This window comes from Pan troglodytes, chromosome 8 (genome assembly GCF_028858775.2).
Source record: "Pan troglodytes isolate AG18354 chromosome 8, NHGRI_mPanTro3-v2.0_pri, whole genome shotgun sequence".
Classification (NCBI taxonomy): domain Eukaryota; kingdom Metazoa; phylum Chordata; class Mammalia; order Primates; family Hominidae; genus Pan; species Pan troglodytes.
In genome coordinates this window covers 135,091,546-135,113,084 of record NC_072406.2, presented here as the reverse complement: position 1 = coordinate 135,113,084, position 21,539 = coordinate 135,091,546, and the positions used below count along the sequence as shown (strand labels likewise).

Below are 21,539 nucleotides of genomic sequence, written 5' to 3'. Positions count from 1 at the left end.
CTTTGGTGTCCACTCCATCAAAATGATTTTCCACAGTTATAACCCATTGCACCACATCATCACATTTTTTTTGTATAGAACAGCAATTGCTACTTGAATGGAATAATGGTTATTTATGCCTTGCCAAATACTTTCCAGAGCTTGAGTCTGATCCGTTTCTTACTCAACTGACCAGAGTTCTGTTGCACTTAGAAGTGTTGATGATCAAATCTGGGCCTCGTGGACAGAATAATAAAGTCCATGAACTTGGACGGGGGTAAAATTACATCCTCATTTCACTAACCTCTAACTAAAATACAGCATTTCCTTCTATTATGAATGTAAGCAACAAGTTACAGTAGTTTTAGCAGTATCTGTGACTCTGTCATCAAAAGAAATTACAGGTACTTTTATATCACATTGATTTGGTGCAAATATCTTGAAATATTATTTGTGCTCTTCACTACTTCAAATTCACAGCAGTTATCTGTGAATAGAACTACTGCTAGATCTTATTTAATTAACAAACACACATTACTATATCACAATTAAAAAGTATTTTTATATCTAGCGTCTTTGGGGAAAAAAAAATTGATTTCCTTTGTAACCGCCTATATTTTATGCATTTTGAATCCTTGAGAAAAGGTCTATAAACTTTACTACATTGTTGTTTAATCTTGTGGTTTACTCTTCATTCAAGACACAAAGAAGGTTAAGAACTCCTGACTGTGGAATGTTCTGGTAAAGGCTCGTTTGTGAAACCCAGTTAGTAAAAGAATTGAGTTAGTTCCCTTCCTCTGCTATGCTCCAGCATAATGAAGTATTGCTCTAAACATTCTTAAAGTGCTTTAAACCTAGAAGCTTTCACAATATATGAAAGGCAAAGGAAGACGTATCAGAGATGTTGTGTTGTCTCCTGAAGCTTCTCCCCAACTACTTGACCCTTAAGAGTTAGGAAAGGTTGTGGGGAGAAAGAAGAAAATTTTTTTCTTTTCTTTTTTATTTTTTTTGAGACAGAGTCTCGCTCTGTCACCCAGGCTGGAGTGCAATGGTACGATCTCAGCTCACTGCTACCTCAGCCTCCCAGGTTCAAGCAATTCTCTTGCCTCAGCCACCCAAATAGCTAGGATTACAGGTGTGCGCCACCATACCTAGCTAATTTTTTCTATTTTTAGTAGAGATGGGGTTTCACTGTGTTGGCCAGGCTGGTCTTGAACTCCTGGCCTCAAGTGATCCGCCCATCTCGGCCTCCGAGAGTGCTGGGATTACTGGCGTGAGCCACCGTGCCCAGCTAGAAAGGAGAAATTCTTATACTCTGTGGGTTGAGTATATAAATCACTGTTGCAATAACTTTGGACAACTTAGTGATAGTAAAGATAAAGACATATGACATGGTTTGCATGTGTCCCCTCTAAAATTCAGATGTTGAAATTCAATGTCATAGTATTGAGTGGGGGGCCTTTAAGAGGTGATTAGGTTATGAGAGCTCCTCCTTGGGAATGAGACTAAGGCCCTTATAAAAGAGGTTTCACACAGCATCAGCCCAGGCCCTTCCGTTCTGCCAAGTGAGGATGTGTGAAGAAAGTCTTCCCCAGACAACCGAACCTGTGAATGGGTCTCGGAATTCCCATTCTCCAGAACTATGAGAAATAAATTTCTTTTCTTTATAAGCACTCAGTCTATGGTATTCTGTTACAGCAGCACAAAGTGAATTAAAACAACATATTTACAGTAAGGCCCATCAATTTTACCTCAGTTCATATGCACAAGTAGACATGTACAAAAGATGCAGTGATTTTTGTAAAGGCAAAACACTAAAAATCCAATTATCTGTCAACAAAGCATGCATAAATTGTCATATATTGACGCAAGAGAATATCTTATAGCAGTTAAAGGGAACTAGGGAGCTACGTGGATCAACATGGACAAATCTTGAAAATATAGTATAGAGTTAAAGATGCAGTTAGCGAGAGGATTTGTTCAGGATGACAGCATTTATGTACACTTTAAAACACCAAATGATAGTACATATTCTTATGAGGACATAAAGATATAGTAAAAGTTTAAAAACACGAACAGGAAGCATACAGATGAGCTTCAGGATGGAGGTTGTATCTGAGGAGAGGGTGGAAGTGTGAGTTCTGTGTTAGCATTGTTTTCTTTCTTTTTTTTTTTTTCTTCTCTTTTTTTTTGAGACAGAATCTTGCTTTATCACCCAGGCTGGAGTGCAGTGTCGTGGTTTCAGCTCACTACAAACTGCGCCTCCTGGGTTTAAGTGATTCTTGTGCCTTAGTCTCCAAGTAGCTGGGTCTACAGGTATATGCCACCATGCCCAGGTAATTTTTGTATTTTTAGTAGAGACGGGGTTTCACCATGTTAGCCAGGCTGGTCTCGAACTCCTGGCCTCAAGCAGTCTGCCCACCTTGGCCTCCCAAAGTGCTGGGATTACAGGCATGAGCTACCATGCCTGGTCTGTTTTATTTCTTTTGAAAAAATATGAAATATTGCTTCACTTGACTAACCTTTAAAACAAATCTGTAGCAAAGGTGGGTTGTGTGTATATGGGTATCAGTTATATTAGTTTTTGGACTTTTCTGTATATTAGAAATATTTAACAAGAAAAAACTTTAATTAAGAAACTTTACATAGTTTTTTCTTTCTGTTTTAGAAATAGAGATGGGGTCTTGCTATGTTGCCCAGGCTGGCCTTGAACTCCTGGCCTCAAGTGATCCTCCTGTCAGCCTCCCAAAGTGCTGAGATTACAATTGTAAGCCATTATGCCCAGCAAAAATTTTAAGCCTTAAAAGTATGTACAATTGCCTGAACCACGTATGCTTTGGGATTTCATTTTCATTTTATTATTTTATTTTTTTGAGATAGGATCTTGCTTTGTCACTAAGGATGGAGTGCAATGGCAGGACCATGGCTCACTGTGGCCTCTACCTCCTAGGTTCAAGCAATCCTCCCGGCTCAGCTTTCTGACTAGCTATGACTCCAGGTGTGCGACACCACACCCAGCTAATTTTTTAACTCTTTGTAGAGACAGAGTCTTGCTATGTTACCCAGGCTAGTTTCAAACTCTTGGCCTCAAGTGATCCTTCTGCCTTGGCTTCCCAAAGTGCTGGGATTATAGGCCTGAGCTACCATGCCCAGCCTATTTTCAAAGGGATTCAAAGTAGGCTTGCTTTTAAAAGCTAGAAGTAGGTTTTAGATAATGTGTTTAGTATGACACAGAACAATTTTAAGGATAAGATCCTAACTGCTGAATATTGTTACAATAATTAAACTAGTTTATTACAGTAACATTTACCAACTAATCTATTAGTGTCTGAGAAAGAATGTCCCTGAGATTTAAATCAGTGTGTAGCCTCCCCAGGCCAATCTGATTCCATTTTTATGTAACAAAGTGGTGAGTTGTTTTTCAGTTGTCATGGACCTCAGGTTACATAAAACTGGGCATACCCAGATGAATCAAGCATGCAACCACAAAGAGAACCTAAGTGCTGGGACTGAGGAGTAAGGACTTAATTATTATAAGAAGTGGACACTTTAAGGCAGGATCAAGGATCTAATCAGATGAGCTCTTGGGTCACACCCTGGCAGGATCTGGTCAGATCATGCCTCCTGGCATCAACTCATTGCAGGATCCAATCAGATCACACCTCATTACCCCATGCTTACAAAACCTGATCCAGCCCCAAGCTCAGGGAAGACACTGTTGTGGGAATAATCCCAGTGTTCTCCTTACTTGTTACAAGTAATAAAATCCCCTTGCTAAATCCTCCCTAGTTGTGGACACTGGATTGGTATCTGCCAAGGGACCATACACACCCGTTGTATGGGAACAAGGGGTTACCACGTTGGCTGCTGTATTAGTCCATTTTCACACTGTGGATAAAGACATACCTGAGACTGGGAAGAAAAAGAGGTTTAATTGGACTTACAGTTCCATATGGCTGGGAGGGTCTCTGAACCATGGCAGGAGGCGAAAGGCACTTCTTACATGGCAGCAGCAGAAAATGAGAAAGAAGCAAAAGTGGAAACCCTGATAAACACATCAGATCTCATGAGACTTATTCATCATCACAAGAATAGCACGGGAAATACTGGCCCTCACAATTAAATTACTTCCCCCTGTGTCCCTCCCACAACATGCGAGAATTCTAGCAGATACAATTCAAGTTGAGATTTGGGTGGCGACACAGCCAAATCATATCAGCTGCATAGCTGTATCACTTGGAGAACTTAAAAAAGAGCTATCATAGCCACAACATTTAAGATTGTGATTCAAGAGTAGACTCTGCCCTGGGCATCCTTACTGCTAAAAAGCACCCCAGGTCATTCTGTTGTGCAGCTTGCGCTGGAATTTGTGGTTTACATGCATGACTTTGGAGACTGAAAACTCAACCCATCTTATGACTTTCAAAAACCAAACCATTCACTTATGGCTTAGAGTTCAAGTAATAATCTATGAACGTGCCCTACCCCATGACATCCGTTCTCCAGTTGGCTTTAATATTTTCTTCTGGTTTTAATAGGTAACATACAAACAAGGCTCAAAAAAGCTCTGTTATCACATCCTCATCCAGCCCACTTCTCAACCTCTCCCATAGGCAACCTGTTTCTTTTTAAAAAAAATTATTTTATTATTTAAAATATTATTATTTTATTAAAAATATTATCTTTATTAATATTATTATTAATAAATTTTATTAATTTATTGATGTTATTTTATTATTTAAAATATTATTATTATCCTTCTAGTGTTCTCTTAAAACAAATATAAGCAAATAGGAATACACGTTCTTATTTTTCTCCCTGTCCTTTCAAAAATGTAGCATACTATGTATCCTATTCTGTGCCTTCCTTTTTTTTTTCATTTAGCAATATATTCAAGAGATATTTGCATATTAAGACTTAGAGAGCTTTTTCACTCCTTTTTAAAATTTAAATAGTTGCAAAATAGTCCACTGTGTACAAGTACCAAGCTTTTTGTTTTTAGAACTAGGCTCCACCTTAGACTGCATAGAAATCTAATAAAAGTCATTAACTCTGGGGGCAGGGTAGGCTGGGGAAGGTACAACAAAACTCCTTTTGTTGTAAGTAAACTGAAATGAGGGAGATCTTTGTGAGCATCTAGATGGTAGTGGTGGTTATGCAAATCTACACGTGATAAAATACCAAAGAATGATACATTTACATATTTCTCTAACCAACCAGGTTAAATGGTGATGATAGAGGGGCTCTGAACTAACTATAGACAGATTAACAATAGTAGAGACAAGGTTTATTTACACAGGCAGTTGTATTTTCAGAAGGCTCGGTTTAAGTTTATATAATGTTTTTCCCTGTGGCTACTGATGGGATGTTTTCAGTTTAAAATTTTCATAATACTTTGGTGGACTATTATTAGTTCTGTTTTTCAGAGCCTTGGCCAAAACAGTATGCTGTTTTAATATTTAAATTTTTGTGCCAATCTGATAGGTGAAAAATTGTATCACAAGGCATTCTTTTTTGTTTGTTTTTTTGTTGTGAGACGGAGTCTCACTCTGTCTCCCAGGCTGGAGTGCAGTGGCGCCATCTTGGCTCACTGCAACCTCCCCCCAAGAACTGCTTGGGTTCAAGCAATTCTCCTGATTCAGTCTCCTGCGTAGCTGGGATTACAGGTGCACGCCACCACACCTGGCTAATTTTTGTATTTTTAGTAGAGACAGGGTTTCACCACGTTGGCCAGGCTGGTCTCCAACTCCTGACCTCAGGTGATCTGCCCACCTCTGCCTCCAAAAGTGCTGGGATTACAGGCGTGAGCCACCACCACACTGGGCCAGGCATTCTTATATTTGTGCTTCTCTTCCTATGCATTTGAGCATGTTTTCATATGTCTACAAACCATTTGTATTTCTTTTTCTGCATACAGCTTATTCATGTTCTTTGCCCATTTTTCTATTCAATTTCTTTTTCTGTTCCCATTGACTTCCAGGAGCTTTATACAAATTAGGGAAATTAGCTCTTTGATGGCAGGAATTGCAACTTTTAAAAAAGCCGGTTTGTGATTTGTCTTTTGACTTCGCTTATAGTTTTGGGTATTTTGCCATGCAAACACATTATTTTATTTATTTATTTATTTTTTGTGACAGGGTCTCACTTTGTCACCCAGGCTGGAGTGCAGTTATGTGATCACAGCTGACTGCAGTCTTGACCTCCCGGACTCAGATGATCCTCCCACCTCAGCCTTCCAAGTAGCTGGGACTATAGGTGCACACCATTCCCAGCTAATTTTTTGTTGTTGTTGTTGTTGTTGCAGAGACAAGGTCTCGCTATGTTGCCCAGGCTGATGTCAAACTCCTAGATTCAAGCGATCCTTGTGGCTAGGCCCCCGCAAAGTGCAGTGATTGCAGGCATGAGCGACTGTGCCTGGCCTAAAAGCCTTTTATTTTTATTAATTACTTTTTCTTCAGGGTGATCTAGTTTAACATTTGTTTTGTTTTCTTTTTGTTTTCGAGACAGTCTCACTCTGTCGCCCAGGCATGAGGGCAGTGGCACGCCCACTGCTCACTGGAACCTCAACTTCCCAGGGTCAGGTGATCCTCCCACCTCAGCCTCCGGCATAGCTGGGACTGAGGCAGGAAATAGGGTCTGGAGGCAGGGAACCTAAGGGTTTCCTAGAACTAAATTAAATGGAAAGCCTCCAACCTTCTTAAGCCAAGTAAATAATTTTGTAACTATACTTCAGCTATGGCAGGAAACATCATATACCAAGTAACCAACGGGAAACCTCTAGAGTGTATTTGAACCCCAGAAAATTCTGTAACTGGGCCCTTGAGCTAGCTGCCTGCTTGGGCCCGGCCCCACGAGCTGCTTGCTTGGGCCCAGCCCCACCCCATGGAGTGTGCTTTCATTTTCAATACATCTCTGCTTTTGTTGCTTCATTCTTTTCTTGCTTTGTTTGTGCATTTTGTCCAACTGTTTGTTCAAAATGCCAAGAACCTGGACACCCTACACTGGTAGCATAGTTTGGTTAGCCAGCCAGGTGGTAAGCCCAAAGTTTGGGGTTTATTTTTCACCTTTTCCTTTCTGCTCCATCCAGGGGGATCTCTCTCTCTTTTCCTTTCCAACTCAGGATCCTTGGTGGGCAGCACCTAAACACGGAGGCAACTGCAGGTTTCTGGCCAGGGCCACTCTCCAGTGTTGCCTGAAGGCCAAGGAGTGACTGAGGATAGCTGCCCTCCCTGGAAGAGGTAAGGACTCTTTTCTATCATTTCCGGCTGTGGTCCCTAATCCCTACATGTGGCGCAGCTAATCTGGAGAGAACTCGAACATGTTTCAGTCAACTTAAACCTTCTTTTCTTATACTAAATTCTTCCCTTCCTCTATTTGACTGGCTAAGGACAAAAGAAACCCACTCAGCCTCCAGCTCCTATCATTACCATTCATGGCTATCACTTTAGTGGAATGGAAAGCATGGGAAAGCGTGGCCTTATCAAATTATGAGGATGCTAAAAGTTGGGGATTACATCCAGGAACCAAAGGAAAGCTCATAGTAGGCCATTGCCTCTGGAGCGAAAACATGCAGAGTGGGATTGGTGCCCACCTAAGGTCAGAGACGTCTGACACTCTAAGACTGGACCCCAAAGGGGGACGCCTCAGGGGATCGAACTGCAGACTTCAACCTCTCCAAAGGGGACACCGTAGGCAGAGGTTCTGAGGTCCAGTACTAAGCCCTCCTTAGAATTTTCTTTCACAGATGACAATGGGAAATTTTGCAATACTGTTTGGTCCCAATATTGTTTGGAATCTGGAGTTTGCTGCTGAATGGGAAAGTGGGATGGAGTTGCATGTACCCAGGCTTTTGTGCTGCTGTTCTAAGCAGGGGGCCTGGTTAGCGAGGGATGCTCTCCTTTAGTGCTGTTTGGCCCCAGTGTTCTTTGGAGCCTGGGGAGGTTTGGCCTTTAAAAACCAAACTGCCATGCAAACTGCTTTACCCACAGTTTTGGTTCACAGCCTTCATTGGATTATCTGTTGGGGCATACAAAGTAAAACTGGTGAGCCTGTATTGCTGTCTCATGGCTAGAGTTCCAAGGTAAAAGCCATTGGATCTTTGTTTGTGTGTGTGTGTGTATACCTGTCTAGATGTGTTTATTTGTATGTATACTTACTATTATATGTTGTGTCTACCAAATTGGCTTTTAAGTAAAAGAGTGCTCATAAATTAAGTACATAAGTCTAAGCAAATTTCAAGTTCACATGACTTAAGTATAAACAAGCTGGTTTTAAAACTATTGATAAAACAAAAATAGAAATGCCTTCAGAATTGTCAACATACATTTTTGTCTGGATTTTATATTTGTCTCTGCTAGATATTTTGAGGTGTCAGGGTTTGGCATAGAAGGTTATAAAACTATAAACCCAGCCAAAACAAAATGATCTTTGTTTGCATGCCTTTTTGTTTGTTTGTTTGTTTTGACAAATGAGAGTAATTTAATGTTGTTAGCCAAGTCTTCTGAGTTATCGGTAAAAATATCTGTGTATTTAACTTTAAGGCTCTTACTTAGGTTTAGGTGAGCACTGGATGTTCACTGGCTATTAAAAGCAATTATAGTGTCTAATATCTCAGTTTGCAGAAGTAATCTAGATAAACTGTTGAAAATGAAGGAATTGAGTACAGTAAATGGGATAAATGTTTTAGGTAAATTTTTTGTGTAAATTAAAATCTTAAAGTTAATTTTGATGCTCATTTACTATCTGGCTCATTTTCAATTAAGAAAGGGTTGTGATATGGGGAAATATGTTTCTAAAATTGTGCAAATGTTCTTATGTACAAATGCCCATATCTGATACTTCAGGATTTCTTGTTCTTTATGGTTTCATTAAAGTTTTAGGTTACTAAGGATATCCTTGGGTTACTAAGGATAAGAATTCGAATTAACACACAATTCTGAATACAAAATATGCCAGAAAGGGTTGTGTTATTAGTGAGAAAAAGTATAATTCTGTGTAATTCAGAAGTTATCTAAAAGTTAGCTCAAATCACAGATTTGAAAAGGTTCCCTTATAACCACGTGCGGTACTTTCTCTTAGTCTCCACCACCCAGACCAGGAATTTTGGGGTTCATGTCATAGTTAGCTCTAAAATAATCTTAAGTAGCTGGAAGTCTTTGCAAGCTCAAAATTAACTACTCTAGACTCCTTCTGGGAGGGGCATTGGAGATTGTCCAATGCAGTGGCTCAGTAGCTGTGGCTTCATCATTTTACAATGGTGTCATAGGTTCAATCTTGGCTTGGGGAATGAGTCCTTTCTGGTTTGATATCTGTGTGACATTTACCATTTGCTGATTCTCTTCCCCTCCATGAACTGTTTCAAATGTTCCTTTCTCTGAGAACCTGGGAGGTTACCTTTGGTAAAGTTCAAAGCCAGAAATATTGGCCACTTGGCATGGCTAGAGTTGGGTAATAGGAGATTTAAAAGAATTTTTTTTTTAAAGAGCATTATGGTTAAAAGCCTAATTAAAAGTGGATATCCAAGCTATATGTATACTTAAAAGGCCTTTATGTATTTTTTTTCTCTTCTTGAATCTTGTTTTGCTGGAAAGAAGCTTTTTTTAATTCTCTTCACAGTTGACTGAGTTATTTTTCTCCATTTTGTCTTGCCACTCTTAATGCACACATGAGAGGCCCTAAGATCACTTCTGAGAGCATGGGACTGTGGGAAAAACAGAAAAGTCACCAAGGACCCTATTTTGGGAGAAAAACCCTGTTTTCCTCAGAACCCCAAGAATTAAAAGTGCTATGATAGATCCCTCTCAAAATCTATTCTTGTCTTCCAGCTATACCTGCTTATTAAGTCATAGAAACTGCATGTTTTCCTGGCCCTGCTGCGTGAAGAGCTCCACCCTGAGGCCAGTAATCCAATTAGCAGATTGGCAAATGAAAAATCTTACAACTACTGCACCTTTTGTCTATCTGTGTAGTTATATATATGTTATGTGTGTGATGTTTATATAAAAAAGACATGCAAGGTGTGTAAAGAAAGTAAAATATGTTTTTGGTAAAAGATTATAAGCCATGGGAATGTAAATTTTTGCCTAGTTTAGAGGGTTAAAGGATTGTTTTCAGTTAAATAAGATAAAGCTAAAGGTTTGAACAAGTTGTGGAAGGTTTGTAAAAATTAATCTTGTAAAAGAAATTCTCTGTGTGAACATATTGACTACATTCAAAAGGGTATTATTTGATTTTTCCATAAATTGAGCATTGGAATAAAAGCACAAGGTTTTCTTAAGGCACTGATCTGCTCTTTAACAAAAATTTGTAAAGGGATTATGAGAATCCCATCTTATGGTCAAACTGATTAAGATTGAATGGATTTGTCTATAAGGTTTCATTTTAAAAATAAAATACTGGGGTTAATATTAATGGTGGACTAATGCAGGGGTGAAAGTTGGCTTTCTCTCCCTTGAACACAATTTTCATTTAATTGTAAAGGATAATGAAAGATGCTTGTTTGCCTTGCAAATAAACTACCAAATAGAAGAAGAAGACAGGAGACAGATTCTTTGGAAAGCTAAGTCTTCTTATGTGTGTATGTATTTATTTATTTATTTATTGAGACGGAGTCTTGCTCTGTCACCCAGGCTGGAGTGCAGTTGCACGATCTTGGCTCACTGCAACCTCTGCCTCCCGGGTTCAAGCGAGTCTCCTGCCTCAGCCTCCTGAGTAGCTAGGATTACAGGCGCGTGCCATCACACCTAGCTAATTTTTGTATTTTTGGTAGAGACGGGGTTTCACCATGTTGGTCAGCCTGGTCTGCTGGTACTATGGCAACCATTTCAAAATATGTCAAAGTACATTTTGGGGTAAAATATTTTGATTTGCTGCACTGGCAAGGGAGATGAGCAAATGGATCTCTAATATATTGTTTTTGAGAATGTAAAATGGTACAGTCACTCTGGAAAACAGTTTAGCTGTTTCTTATGCAATTATCATATGACCCAGCAGTTGTACTCTTTTATATTTATTCAAGAGAAGTAAGAACAGAAGTTCAAAGATCTGCACACAAATGTCCACAGCAGCTTTAGCCACAGTAGTAAAAAACTGGAAACAATCCAGATGTCCTTCAGTGGGTGAATGGTTAAACATCTGTGGTACATCCCTATCATGGTGCAGCGACCCATTTGGAATCCCAGAGTTGGCATAATGCTTCTTTTAAGCTGAAGACATCTGAGATTCAACAAGTGGAGGAAAAGCCTTCTAGGAGCTTCCCTTAACTGACTAAAGCAGCAAACTCTGGGAAATGAGGCTGTTAGAAATTCCCCCTCCTGGGGAGTTTTTGGCCCTGAAGATGAATAGGCAAATATCATTACACAATTTCTTACCACCTGTTTGTCTTTCCCAAAGAGATCTATTTGTTTTTCCTATAGAGGCCCTTTCTCCCTCTTCCTTTATATACCTAAGGTAGGTATATAAACAAAACCCTTTAACTATTTAATGAGCCAGGTACTTGCTCATTATGCATAGGAAATAAACCTTTTACTATTGTTAATCTGTCTTTTGTTATTTAATTTCCAAGCCCCAGTCACTGAACCTAAGAGGGTGGATGAAAATTTTTTCCTTCCCTCACAATAAATTCTATTCAGCAAAAAAACAAAAAAAAGACTGGATGATTCTATTTATCTAATATTCTTGAAATGACAAATTTATAAAGCTAGAGACTAGTGTCTACCGAGGATTAGAGACCAGGACAGGAGGTTAGGGGTAGCGAGTGGTTATAAGAGGACAAACAACACAAGGGATCCTTATGCTGTTGGAACTGTCTTGTAGCTTGACTATAGCGGTGGATACACAAACATATGTGATAAAACTGCACAGTCCTACACACACATATACATGTAAAACTGGGAATATCTGAAAAAGCTTGCTGTATCATATTGTAAAAGTTGTCAGAATCAAAATGGAGTCAGTAAGGTAAAACAAACAAACAAACAAACCTTGACAAATAGAGCGAGGGAAGGCCATGAAAAAAGGGTTCTCATATTTGTAAGCCTGATAAAAAACTATCACCAAAGACTGCAAACACCAAAATATTGCACAAAGGCCATCACAATCTTACAGAAAAATACTTATGCAAGGCCTATCTGCCCCAGTAACTACCTGTTCAATCCTGGACTGGCGTCATCCTTGTTATTGATCTTGTAGCCAACTATAATTATTTTAAAACAATTATGTAATCCTATGGCACGTGTATTTCCATGGCAATGCTCTATTCCCAAAGAAGCATCTTTTCTTTCAGAGAGCCTCTCTCTGTTATTTAGGTTGACAGTATCAATGTCAATTTCCTGGTTGTGATATTGTACTACAGGTTGGTAAAGTGTTACACAGGGGCAAATCAGATAACAAGATGCAGGATCTATCTGTATTTCTTTTTATAACTGCATGAGAATCTACAATTATCTGAAATGAAGTTTAAACAAATTCTCTCACCACCCCCAAAGGAAAATTAAACTACTTTATGGGCTTTCAAATTACAGGAATTGATACGGCTTATGAGAATTGTGTCAACAATTTATTAGAATTTAATGAAAAAATACTTAACACTATATTCAGTTTTGATTTTGATTTCCTAAGCCAAATTGTTCATACCTGCTTGATATGGTTTGGCTGTGTCCCCACCCAAATCTCATCTTGAATTGTAGCTCCCATAATCCCCATGTGTCATGGGAGGGACCCAGTGGGAGGTAACTGAATCATGGGGGCAGGTTGTTCCCGTGTTGTTCTCGTGATAGTGAATAAGTCTCACAAGATCTGATCGTTTTATAAAGGGCAGTTCCCCTGCACTTCTCTCTTGCCTGCTGCTATGTAAGATGTGCCTTTGCTCCTCCTTCACCTTCCTCACCACAATTGTGGGGCCTCGTCAGCCACGTGGAACTGCAAATCCATTAAATCTCTTTTTCTTTATAAATTACCCAGTCTTGGGTATGCCTTTATTAGCAGTGTACCAATGGATTAGATTTTAAGTTGATCCCAATTTCATATCCCCAAGCCAAAACTTCTACACCAGAATCTGTCCAACCTCTGCTTGCTTTCTCCATAAATAATAGATTCTGTTCTAGGTATTCTCCAAAACTGCTAAAAACGCAAACTTTCCCATCTACCAGTCTCTGATTCTTCATTCTAGTCTTTAGGAGTTCCTAACAATGCCTTGCCCTTTTAAGAATTATAGTGATTCCCTCAAAAGAGGGTTAAATAAGCCAAGACAGGACACAAGGCAAGGGAATCAACACAAAGGAAATGGGTTTGCCTGTAGTGTGACCTTGGCCAAGTCAACAATTTCTCTTTCCCAAATTACCAGTGGACAAAAATGAAACCAGACACTCACTTCTATTTTCAAAGAAATTTTAAAAGATAGGATTATTATGGAGCTAAAGTATTTTTTAATCACGTGTAAACCAAAAATAAGATTCTAAGGCCCCCCAAACCAGCTGAACAGACTTCCTCCCTAGCCAGGGGTCTTAAAATTTCACCTGAGAGACTGTTTCAGGCCATGATGGGAAGTGGGGGTCAAACATACCTCATTATACCTCACCAGCATGAACATCAACACAGACCTTTAAGCCTAATAAGAAGCATTTCAATCCATTCTCTCTGAAGTCGGCTACCTGGAGGCTTCATCTGCATGATTAAACTTTGGTCTCTACAACTTCTTATCACAACCCAGACATTCCTTTCTATTCACCCCAGGTTTTTAGCCCAACTCAACCAATTGTCAACCAGAAAATGTTTAAATTTACCTATAGCCTGGAAGCCACCCCCCACTTTCGTTATAGGAGTTATTAAAAAATTATTTTAGGCATATAGAGAGGAAAAGGTGTCCTTGGGAAGTTTTTGTTTCTTTTAAAGCAGCTCCAGGAATGTTTCTTGTCTAGCAGGAAAGCCCGGCTCTTCGAGCTGGGACAGCAAGCTTAGACATGCAAATGCCGGCCATTAGAAATTGTGTCCACCCGGTGAGGTGGCTCACACCTGTAATCCCAGCACTTAGGGAGGCCTAGGTGGACGGATCACGTGAGGTCAGGAGTTCCAGACCAGCCTGACCAAGATGGTAAAACCCCGTCTCTACTAAAAATACAAAAATTAGCCAGGCATGGTGGTAGGTGCCTATAATCCCAGCTGCTTGGGAGGCTGAGGCAGGAGAATCACTTGAACCCGGGAAGTGGAGGTTGCAGTGAGCTGAGATCACGCATTGCACTCCAGCCTAGGCAACAAGAATGAAACTCCGTCTCAAAAAAATAAATAAATAAATATAAGGTAAAGGAGATGGGCTTGCCTTTATTGTGACCTTAGCCAAGTCAACAATTTCTCTTTCCCAAATTACCAGTGGACAAAAATGAAACAAGACACTCACTTCTATTTTCAAATAAATTTTAAAAGATAGGACTATTATGGAGTTTAAATTTTTTTTAATCACGTAATTACTTGGGTCCAACAACTTAACAGGCATTGGGAATTTCTTCAACTCACCCTCTTTTTCAGGGAAGATAGTCAGAAGAAACACTTAAACAGATGCCAAAAGACCAGAGTTCCATATCAGGGGTTGCATATTCAACGCTGGCTGGGGACAGGAGGTTACCAAATTGAGTGAAGGGAGCATGAACCACGTTCACAGCCTCCTCAGTATGCATTCCACCAGCTCCATTAGCTGGCCCTGCCATGTCTTGCACTTCTCAAAACACACCGCTTCTGCTCTCACAGGTTTGTTTTTTTTATGTGACACAAATTCTGTATGTTTGCTTTTAAATATCCTTTTCCTTCCTTTGCTCCAATTCTGAATAAAACACATACGTCACAGAATTTCCTCTGATATCCTACTAAGTCTCCTTTTGCTTCTTTGCTTCTCAACATTTACCCAGGATGGTCTGAACTGTACCCCAAAGGCTGACTTGTCCACTCCTGTTTCTTCACTATCCTTCCGATGCCCCATACCCATTTATGGTTTTGGCTAGCATTTATAGCTCTTAAAGCAAACTAAATATTGCCTGAGAAGGACTCCGTATGTCTATATTTGAGTCCTTGTGGATGAACTGTAACCTAGCTTAATAGGTAGACAAGATTGAAAGCCTAACTTAGGAGTATGCGCCTGTAACAGTAGCTGCGTCTTGGGCAATCCCAGCAGCCATCCTTCAACCACTCATGGACTGCTGAGTGTTCAAACTGTGTTCAAATAAGGCAATTGCAAATCTGTAACCAATCCAGCCACTGTGTACCTCACTTTGTAACCAATCCAGCCACTGTGTACCTCACTTCCGATTTCTGTCACTTCCCTTCATTTGTCTATAAATTTGTTATGACCACAAGGCATCTCTGGAGTCTCTCCAAATCTGCTGTGGTTCTGGGGGTTGCCCAATTTGCTGCTCAATTAAACTCCTTTAAATTTAATTCAGCTGAAGTTTTCCTTTTACCATAGCTTTAGCACTGGTCCACTTTCTAGACCCATTTCTGACCAGCTTCTAAGATACTTTCAGTTGTAAGTTTTATTAATGCCTAAAACATGTCTAAAACAGAATTACCTTTCTTCTGTCACCCTAAATTACTTTTTCTCCAGATGTCCCAATCTTTGCCTATCACTAAGCTATTTCATTTAGAAAATGTGGAGTCCATCTAATTCCTCCATTTCAAGATAATTCCCACATCTTCTCAAGTCTTCTTTTATTAACATGTCTTCCTTTCTGATCATTGGTGCTATCACCCTCATTGGGGGCCTTGTTACACTAAAAGTGGACTTGTGAAATGGTCTAAGTGGGATGTGGCTTCAGAGTCTCACGTGATGAGTTCCTTTTGTGAGCTGCTGATTGTTTTACTTGTAAACTCCTTGGCAAACAGCACCTTAAAATCTCAATGGCTGCTATTGAAATCTTTCAACAAAAATCTTTGAAACTGTAGATCAGTTTCTATAGCCAACAAACTGAGTATGGCAAATAGTTTGAGAGAGAAAGTTCCCTACCAGGTTATAAGGAGAAAGGCCACCTTTCCCCTCCTTCATGGAGTACACTGTTACACAGGTCTACACCCGTGGTTCTCAGTCCAGTAATTTTGCCCCCACGGGACATTTGGCCACGGATGGAGACATTTTGGGTTGTCATAGCTCAGGCATGCTATTGGTCTCTTATGAGTAGAGGCCAGGGATACTGCTTAGCATCCTACAAAACACAGAAAACCTGGTCTTAGCCCTTACAGAGAATGAGTCAAGATAATGTGGGCCTTCTTAGACAAGGTGGCATGAGGAACAACAACAACAAAAACGACAATGTAGGCCCAAGACAGGGCAAGTGTGCAAGGATCCCGAGAGAAAGGAGAAAGACTCTTTGATGGTTGCCAGGGAGAGTGTCTTTATGGTTACTTAGACTTCCTAGCACCAGAGAGAGATCAACGGAAGACAAAGATATATTTGCATGTGCAAAGTAACTGCCATTTCTGTGTTGAGTAGTAAACATTATAAATTCTTGTGTTTTGGTAAATAAAAGGGCTCTTCTCCAGGACTGTGGGCAACCCTGTCTGGGCAACACCCATGTAGGAACTGGCAGAAGAAATCCAGGCTTGCTTCACTCTGTGATTCTTTCTAGCTTCCTAGATTAGAGAAGCCAAAACTGCTTGGCAGCTATCAGCTCCTCACTGCTTTGAGATCAAGGATAAACTTAACCCTTAGGCAGTTACCATCTGAACCCATTCCAACCTTCTGCAAAATTGTTACATCACCTATAGTGGCATATTATTTCTTAAACAAGCTGAGCATATTCCTGCCTCTACACCTTTGTGTGCACATTTCCTTGCCCTGGAATCCGCACCCCTCTGCTGCTTTACCTAAAACTCCTCCTTCTTTGAATGGTCACTTGAAGCCCCATCTCCTATAAGCACATCTGCCCATATTATTTATTTAGCATTAGCAACATGCTATCTTCTACTGTCCTAAAATTCATTTTTAAAACAGATACCCTACCTCCCCAATTGAAAATGTAATTTTTTTTGATGTCAAGAACCCTGTTGTAAACCTACAGATCCCCAAAACTTACCTGTGTACTTTGCGTAAGGCAATGATACCCTAAAACATCCTATCAAAGTTATTGGTAATGTGTTCTGCCTACATTAATAGCTAGTGTTGTCCAGGCACAGTGGCTCATGCCTGCAATCCCAGCACTTTGGGAGGCCAAGGTGGGAGGATCACTTGAATCCAGGATTTTGAAGCTTCAGTGAGCCATGATCTGTATCACTGCACTCCAGCCTGGGTGACAGAACAAGATCCTGTCTCTAAAAAACTAACTTAATTAATTAATTTTAAAAATAGCTAATGTTTACTGATTATTTATAATGAGTCAGCTGTTCTAAGTACTTAAGAACATTTATTATGAGTCAGCTGTTCCAAGTTCTCAGGCTAAAAGGTGTGTCATTCCAAAGAGAAAGGCAAGAGGGTGAAAGAAGGTGAGAGAGAGTGAGAAATGAGGGGAGAGAAAGAGAGAGCAAGAGAAGGCCAAAGTTGTCCTTTAATGAGGAACTCATTCTCTCAAAAACAGCATTAATAATTTACAAGGCCAGTTCCCCTATTTAGAGGTAACAGCATGCTGGCAGCCCTCGCAGCCCTCGCTCGCTCTCGGTGCCTTGCCTCCTCGGCCTCGGCGCCCATTCTGGCCACACTTGAGGAGCCCTTCAGCCTGCCGCTGCACCGTGGGAGCCCTTCTCTAGGCTGGCCAAGGCTGGAGACAGCTCCCTCGGCTTGCGGGGAGGTGTGGAGGGAGAGGCATGGGCGGGAACCAGGGCTGCGCAGCGCTTGTGGGCCAGCTAGAGTTCTGGGTGGGCGTGGGCTTGGCGGGCCCTGCGGCCCTGGGCAGTGAGGGGCTTAGCACCCAGGCCAGCAGCTGTGGAGGGTGCGCCGGGTCCCCCAGCAGTGCTGGCCCACTGGCGCCGCGCTCGATTTCTTGCCAGGCCTTAGCTGCCTCTCCGCAGGGCAGGCCTCGGGACCTGCAGCCGGCCATGCCTGAGTCTCCCCGCCACCGCCAGTGGGCTCCTGCAGGGCCTGAGCCTCCCCGACGAGCGCCGCCCCCTGCTCCACTACGCCCAGTCCCATCAACCGCCCAAGGACTGAGGAGTGCGGGCACGAGGCGTGAGACAGCTCCACCTGCGGCCCCCATGCGAGATCCACTGGGTGAGGCCAGCTGGGCTCCTGAGTCTAGTGGGGACTTGGAGAACCTTTGTGTCTAGCTAAGGGATTGTGAGTGCACCAATCAGCACTCAGTGTCTAGCTCAAGGTTTGTGAATACACCAATCAGCACCCTGTGTCTAGCTCAGGGTTTGTGGATGCACCAATCGGCACTCTGTATCTAGCTAATCTGGTGGGGACTTGGAGAATCTTTATGTCTAGCTAAGGGATTGTAAATACACCAATCAGCACTCTGTATCTAGCTCAAGGTTTGTAAATGCACCAATCAGCACTCTGTGTCTAGTTCAGGGTTTGTAAATACACCAATCACACTCTGTATCTAGCTAATCTAGTGGGGAGGTGGAGAACTTTTGTGTCTAGCTCAGGGATTGTAAATGCACCAATCAGCACCCTGTCAAAACAGACCAATCCAATCAGCTGTCTGTAAAACAGACCAATCAGCCTGCCGAGCCAGCAGTGGCAACCCAATCAGGTCCCTTTCCACACTGTGGAAGCTTTGTTCTTTAGCTCTTTGCAATAAATCTTGCGGCTGCTCACTCTTTGGGTCCACATTGCCTTTATGAGCTGTAACACTCACCGCGAAGGTCTGCAGCTTCACTCCTGAAGCCAGCGAGGCCACGAGCCCACCAGGAGGAGTGAACAACTCCAGATGCGCTGCCTTAAGAGCTGTAACACTCACCGTGAAGGTCTGCAGCTTCACTCCTGAGCCAGTGAGACCACAAACCCACCAGAAGGAAGAAACTCCGAACACATCCAAACATCAGAAGGAACAAACTCTGGACACGCCGCCTTTAAGAACTGTAACACTCACCGCGAGGGTCCACGGCTTCATTCTTGAAGTTAGTGAGACCAAGAACCCACCAATTCTGGACACACTATGACCCAAACACTTCCCATTAGGCCCCACCACTCAAAACCTCCGCACTGGGGATCAAGCTTCCAACACATGAATTTTGGGGGACACATTCAAACCATTTGTGTTCTCTCTACCTGGATGCCAAATATATGTCCAGAAAAATACTTCTGATTTTGTTGAAGAGCAAAAAGTTGAACAACAAGAATTATATGTATTTCGGCAGCTGCTGTCTGGCAGATGTCCAGAGAATTAACTGAACAAGAATTCACCTCAAGGATATTTGTCAAGAATCACCTCTTGGCTGGGTGCAGTGGCTCATGCCTGTAATCCCAGCATTTTGGAGGGTGAGGTGGGAGGATCGCTTGAGGCCAGGAGTTCTAGACCAGCCTGGCCAACACAGTGAGACCTCATCTCTACAAAACACTTTAAAAATTGGCCAGGTGCAGTGACACATGCCTGTGGTCCTAGCTCCCGGGGAGCTGAGGTCAGAGAATCACTTGAGCCAGGAGTTCAAGGTTACGGTGAGGTATGATCACGCCACTGCACTCCAGCCTGCGCAAGAGAGTGAAACCTTGTCTAAAAAAAAAAAAAAAATCATCTCTTAAAAGACATCAAGCGGCCTGGTGTGGTGGCTCACGCCTGTAATCCCAGCATTTTGAGAGGCCATGGCGGGTGGATCACGAGGTTAGGAGTTTGAGACCATTTCCATCTTGCTGACCAAGATGGTGAAACCCCGTCTGTACTAAAACTACAAAAATTAGCCGGGCACAGTGGCAGGCGCCTGTAATCCCAGCTACTCGGGAGGCTGAGGCAGGAGAATCGCTCGAACCCGGGTGGCATAGGTTGCAGTGAACTGAGATCGCACCACGGCACTCCAACCTGGGCGACAGAGTAAGACTCCGTCTCAAAAAAAAAAAAAAAAAAAAGATATCAAGCTACATTAAAATGCTTTGGAACCACAGGTTAACTACAAGGTCCAATTCTCCACGTGGGTTGCTTAGACCAAATGGGCAGGACAGTTCTAATCCATCTGCAGGACTAGGAGAGACCTTCTGAGAAGGCAGGGGTAGGCTGAAGGTCAGCATTGCAATCTCATTGTTATGTGACTTGGGAACACTGGTTATTGCCTCCAACTTCCTCATTTGCAAGATGAAGCCACTAATATACCTACTTCAGAGGTTTACAGGAAGAGTAAATAGGGTAGTGGGTGTAAAATGCTGTCCGTGGTCTACAATAAGTGAGTAAATGCTAGCTCTCCATTTGCCTCTGGATAGAAACCAAAATTAGCCCTACCTTGCATTTCTCCCCACTCCATGCCACTTGTGTCCACAGCCATCTACCTACACTGTGGCATGAGGAAACTCCAAAGCTCTTGACCTTCAATGGCTCCTCACAATCCAAAAGGATCAACCCCCAATTCCCTAAAGTGGCCTCAGTCCCCTTTTGTTGCAGTTTTCTGACCCACTCCTTCCCCCTCCTAAACTTTAACCCAGCTTCCAAAGAGCCTATCACTTCCCCAATGGTCCTAGTCATTTCTATCTTCTGAATCTGCACGCAGACTGTAGCCCCTTAGGATTTGTTCCACACCTACATGAGGGTTAGTTGCATATAGTTCTAACCTTTCCTCTAAAAGATAAACTTCTTGGAGATAGAGTGTTTTACTCATTATTACATCTGCCATAGCACACAATGCTTCGTGCATGGCAGTAAGAGCTGATATTTACCGAGAGCTGACTATATGCCAAGCACTATTCTAAGTGCCTTACATGAACATATGAACTCATTTAATTTTCACAACAATTTTGGAATAGGCACAATTATTCTCTCCATTTACAGACCAGGAAACCGAGACCCAAAGCATAACCTGTCCAAGGTTATACCACTAGGAAGTGAGAGGGCCTGGGTTCAGATCCAAGCAGCCTAGCTACAGAACCTACGTTCTTAACCGCTATGCTACAGTCGATGTTCAATCAATTTAGCTAATTTATGTAAAAGAGCTTCAAAAACTATAAAGGACTATAAGCCACAATAAACCAAAAGTTCAAACAAAATAGGTTTTTGGTATCTCTAAGGAAGGGGAGACAGTAGTATATGAAGGTTAAGTTTAGAATTAGACCAGAGTTCGAATACCACCAGCTCTATCACTTTCTATATCTCTAAGGAAGGGGAGACAGTAGTATATGAAGGTTAAGTTTAGAATTAGACCAGAGTTCGAATACCACCAGCTCTATCACTTTCTATCTGTGGGCAAGTTATTATTCTTTTTCAGCATCTGCAAGATTAAACTACTTGTTAAGATGGTTGTGAGAATTGAGATGACTCAGGTAGAACGAGAACGTGCTTACCACAGAGTATGCGGTCAATAAATTCTGGCTCTAAAACAGAGTCAAATTGTAAAACCAAAGAAATTTTCTTTGCTAAGTTATTAACCAACAATTATAAACAGTATTAAACAATAATCACTTACTATTTTTTATTGCACTTCAGGCCTGTAACAGTCAAATAACA

General features: G+C 41.5%; 1 protein-coding gene across 4 annotated transcripts in view; it reads right to left on the bottom strand.

Moving 5' to 3' along the window:
- Nucleotides 1-21,539, bottom strand: part of ACADSB (acyl-CoA dehydrogenase short/branched chain) — a 46,347-nt gene that overhangs the window by 23,628 nt on the left and 1,180 nt on the right. The window contains exon 1 of one of the 4 annotated variants that reach the window (XM_016919548.3): nucleotides 3,924-4,019. The exons of 2 other annotated variants lie outside the window; for them this stretch is intronic. In XM_016919548.3, coding sequence (XP_016775037.1) covers nucleotides 3,924-3,956 — 33 coding nt within the window. In that variant the 5' untranslated portion in view covers nucleotides 3,957-4,019. Of the gene's footprint in view, nucleotides 1-3,923; nucleotides 4,020-21,539 lie in introns of those variants that run through there. One more of the 4 variants, XM_063782236.1, reaches the window with a different exon arrangement.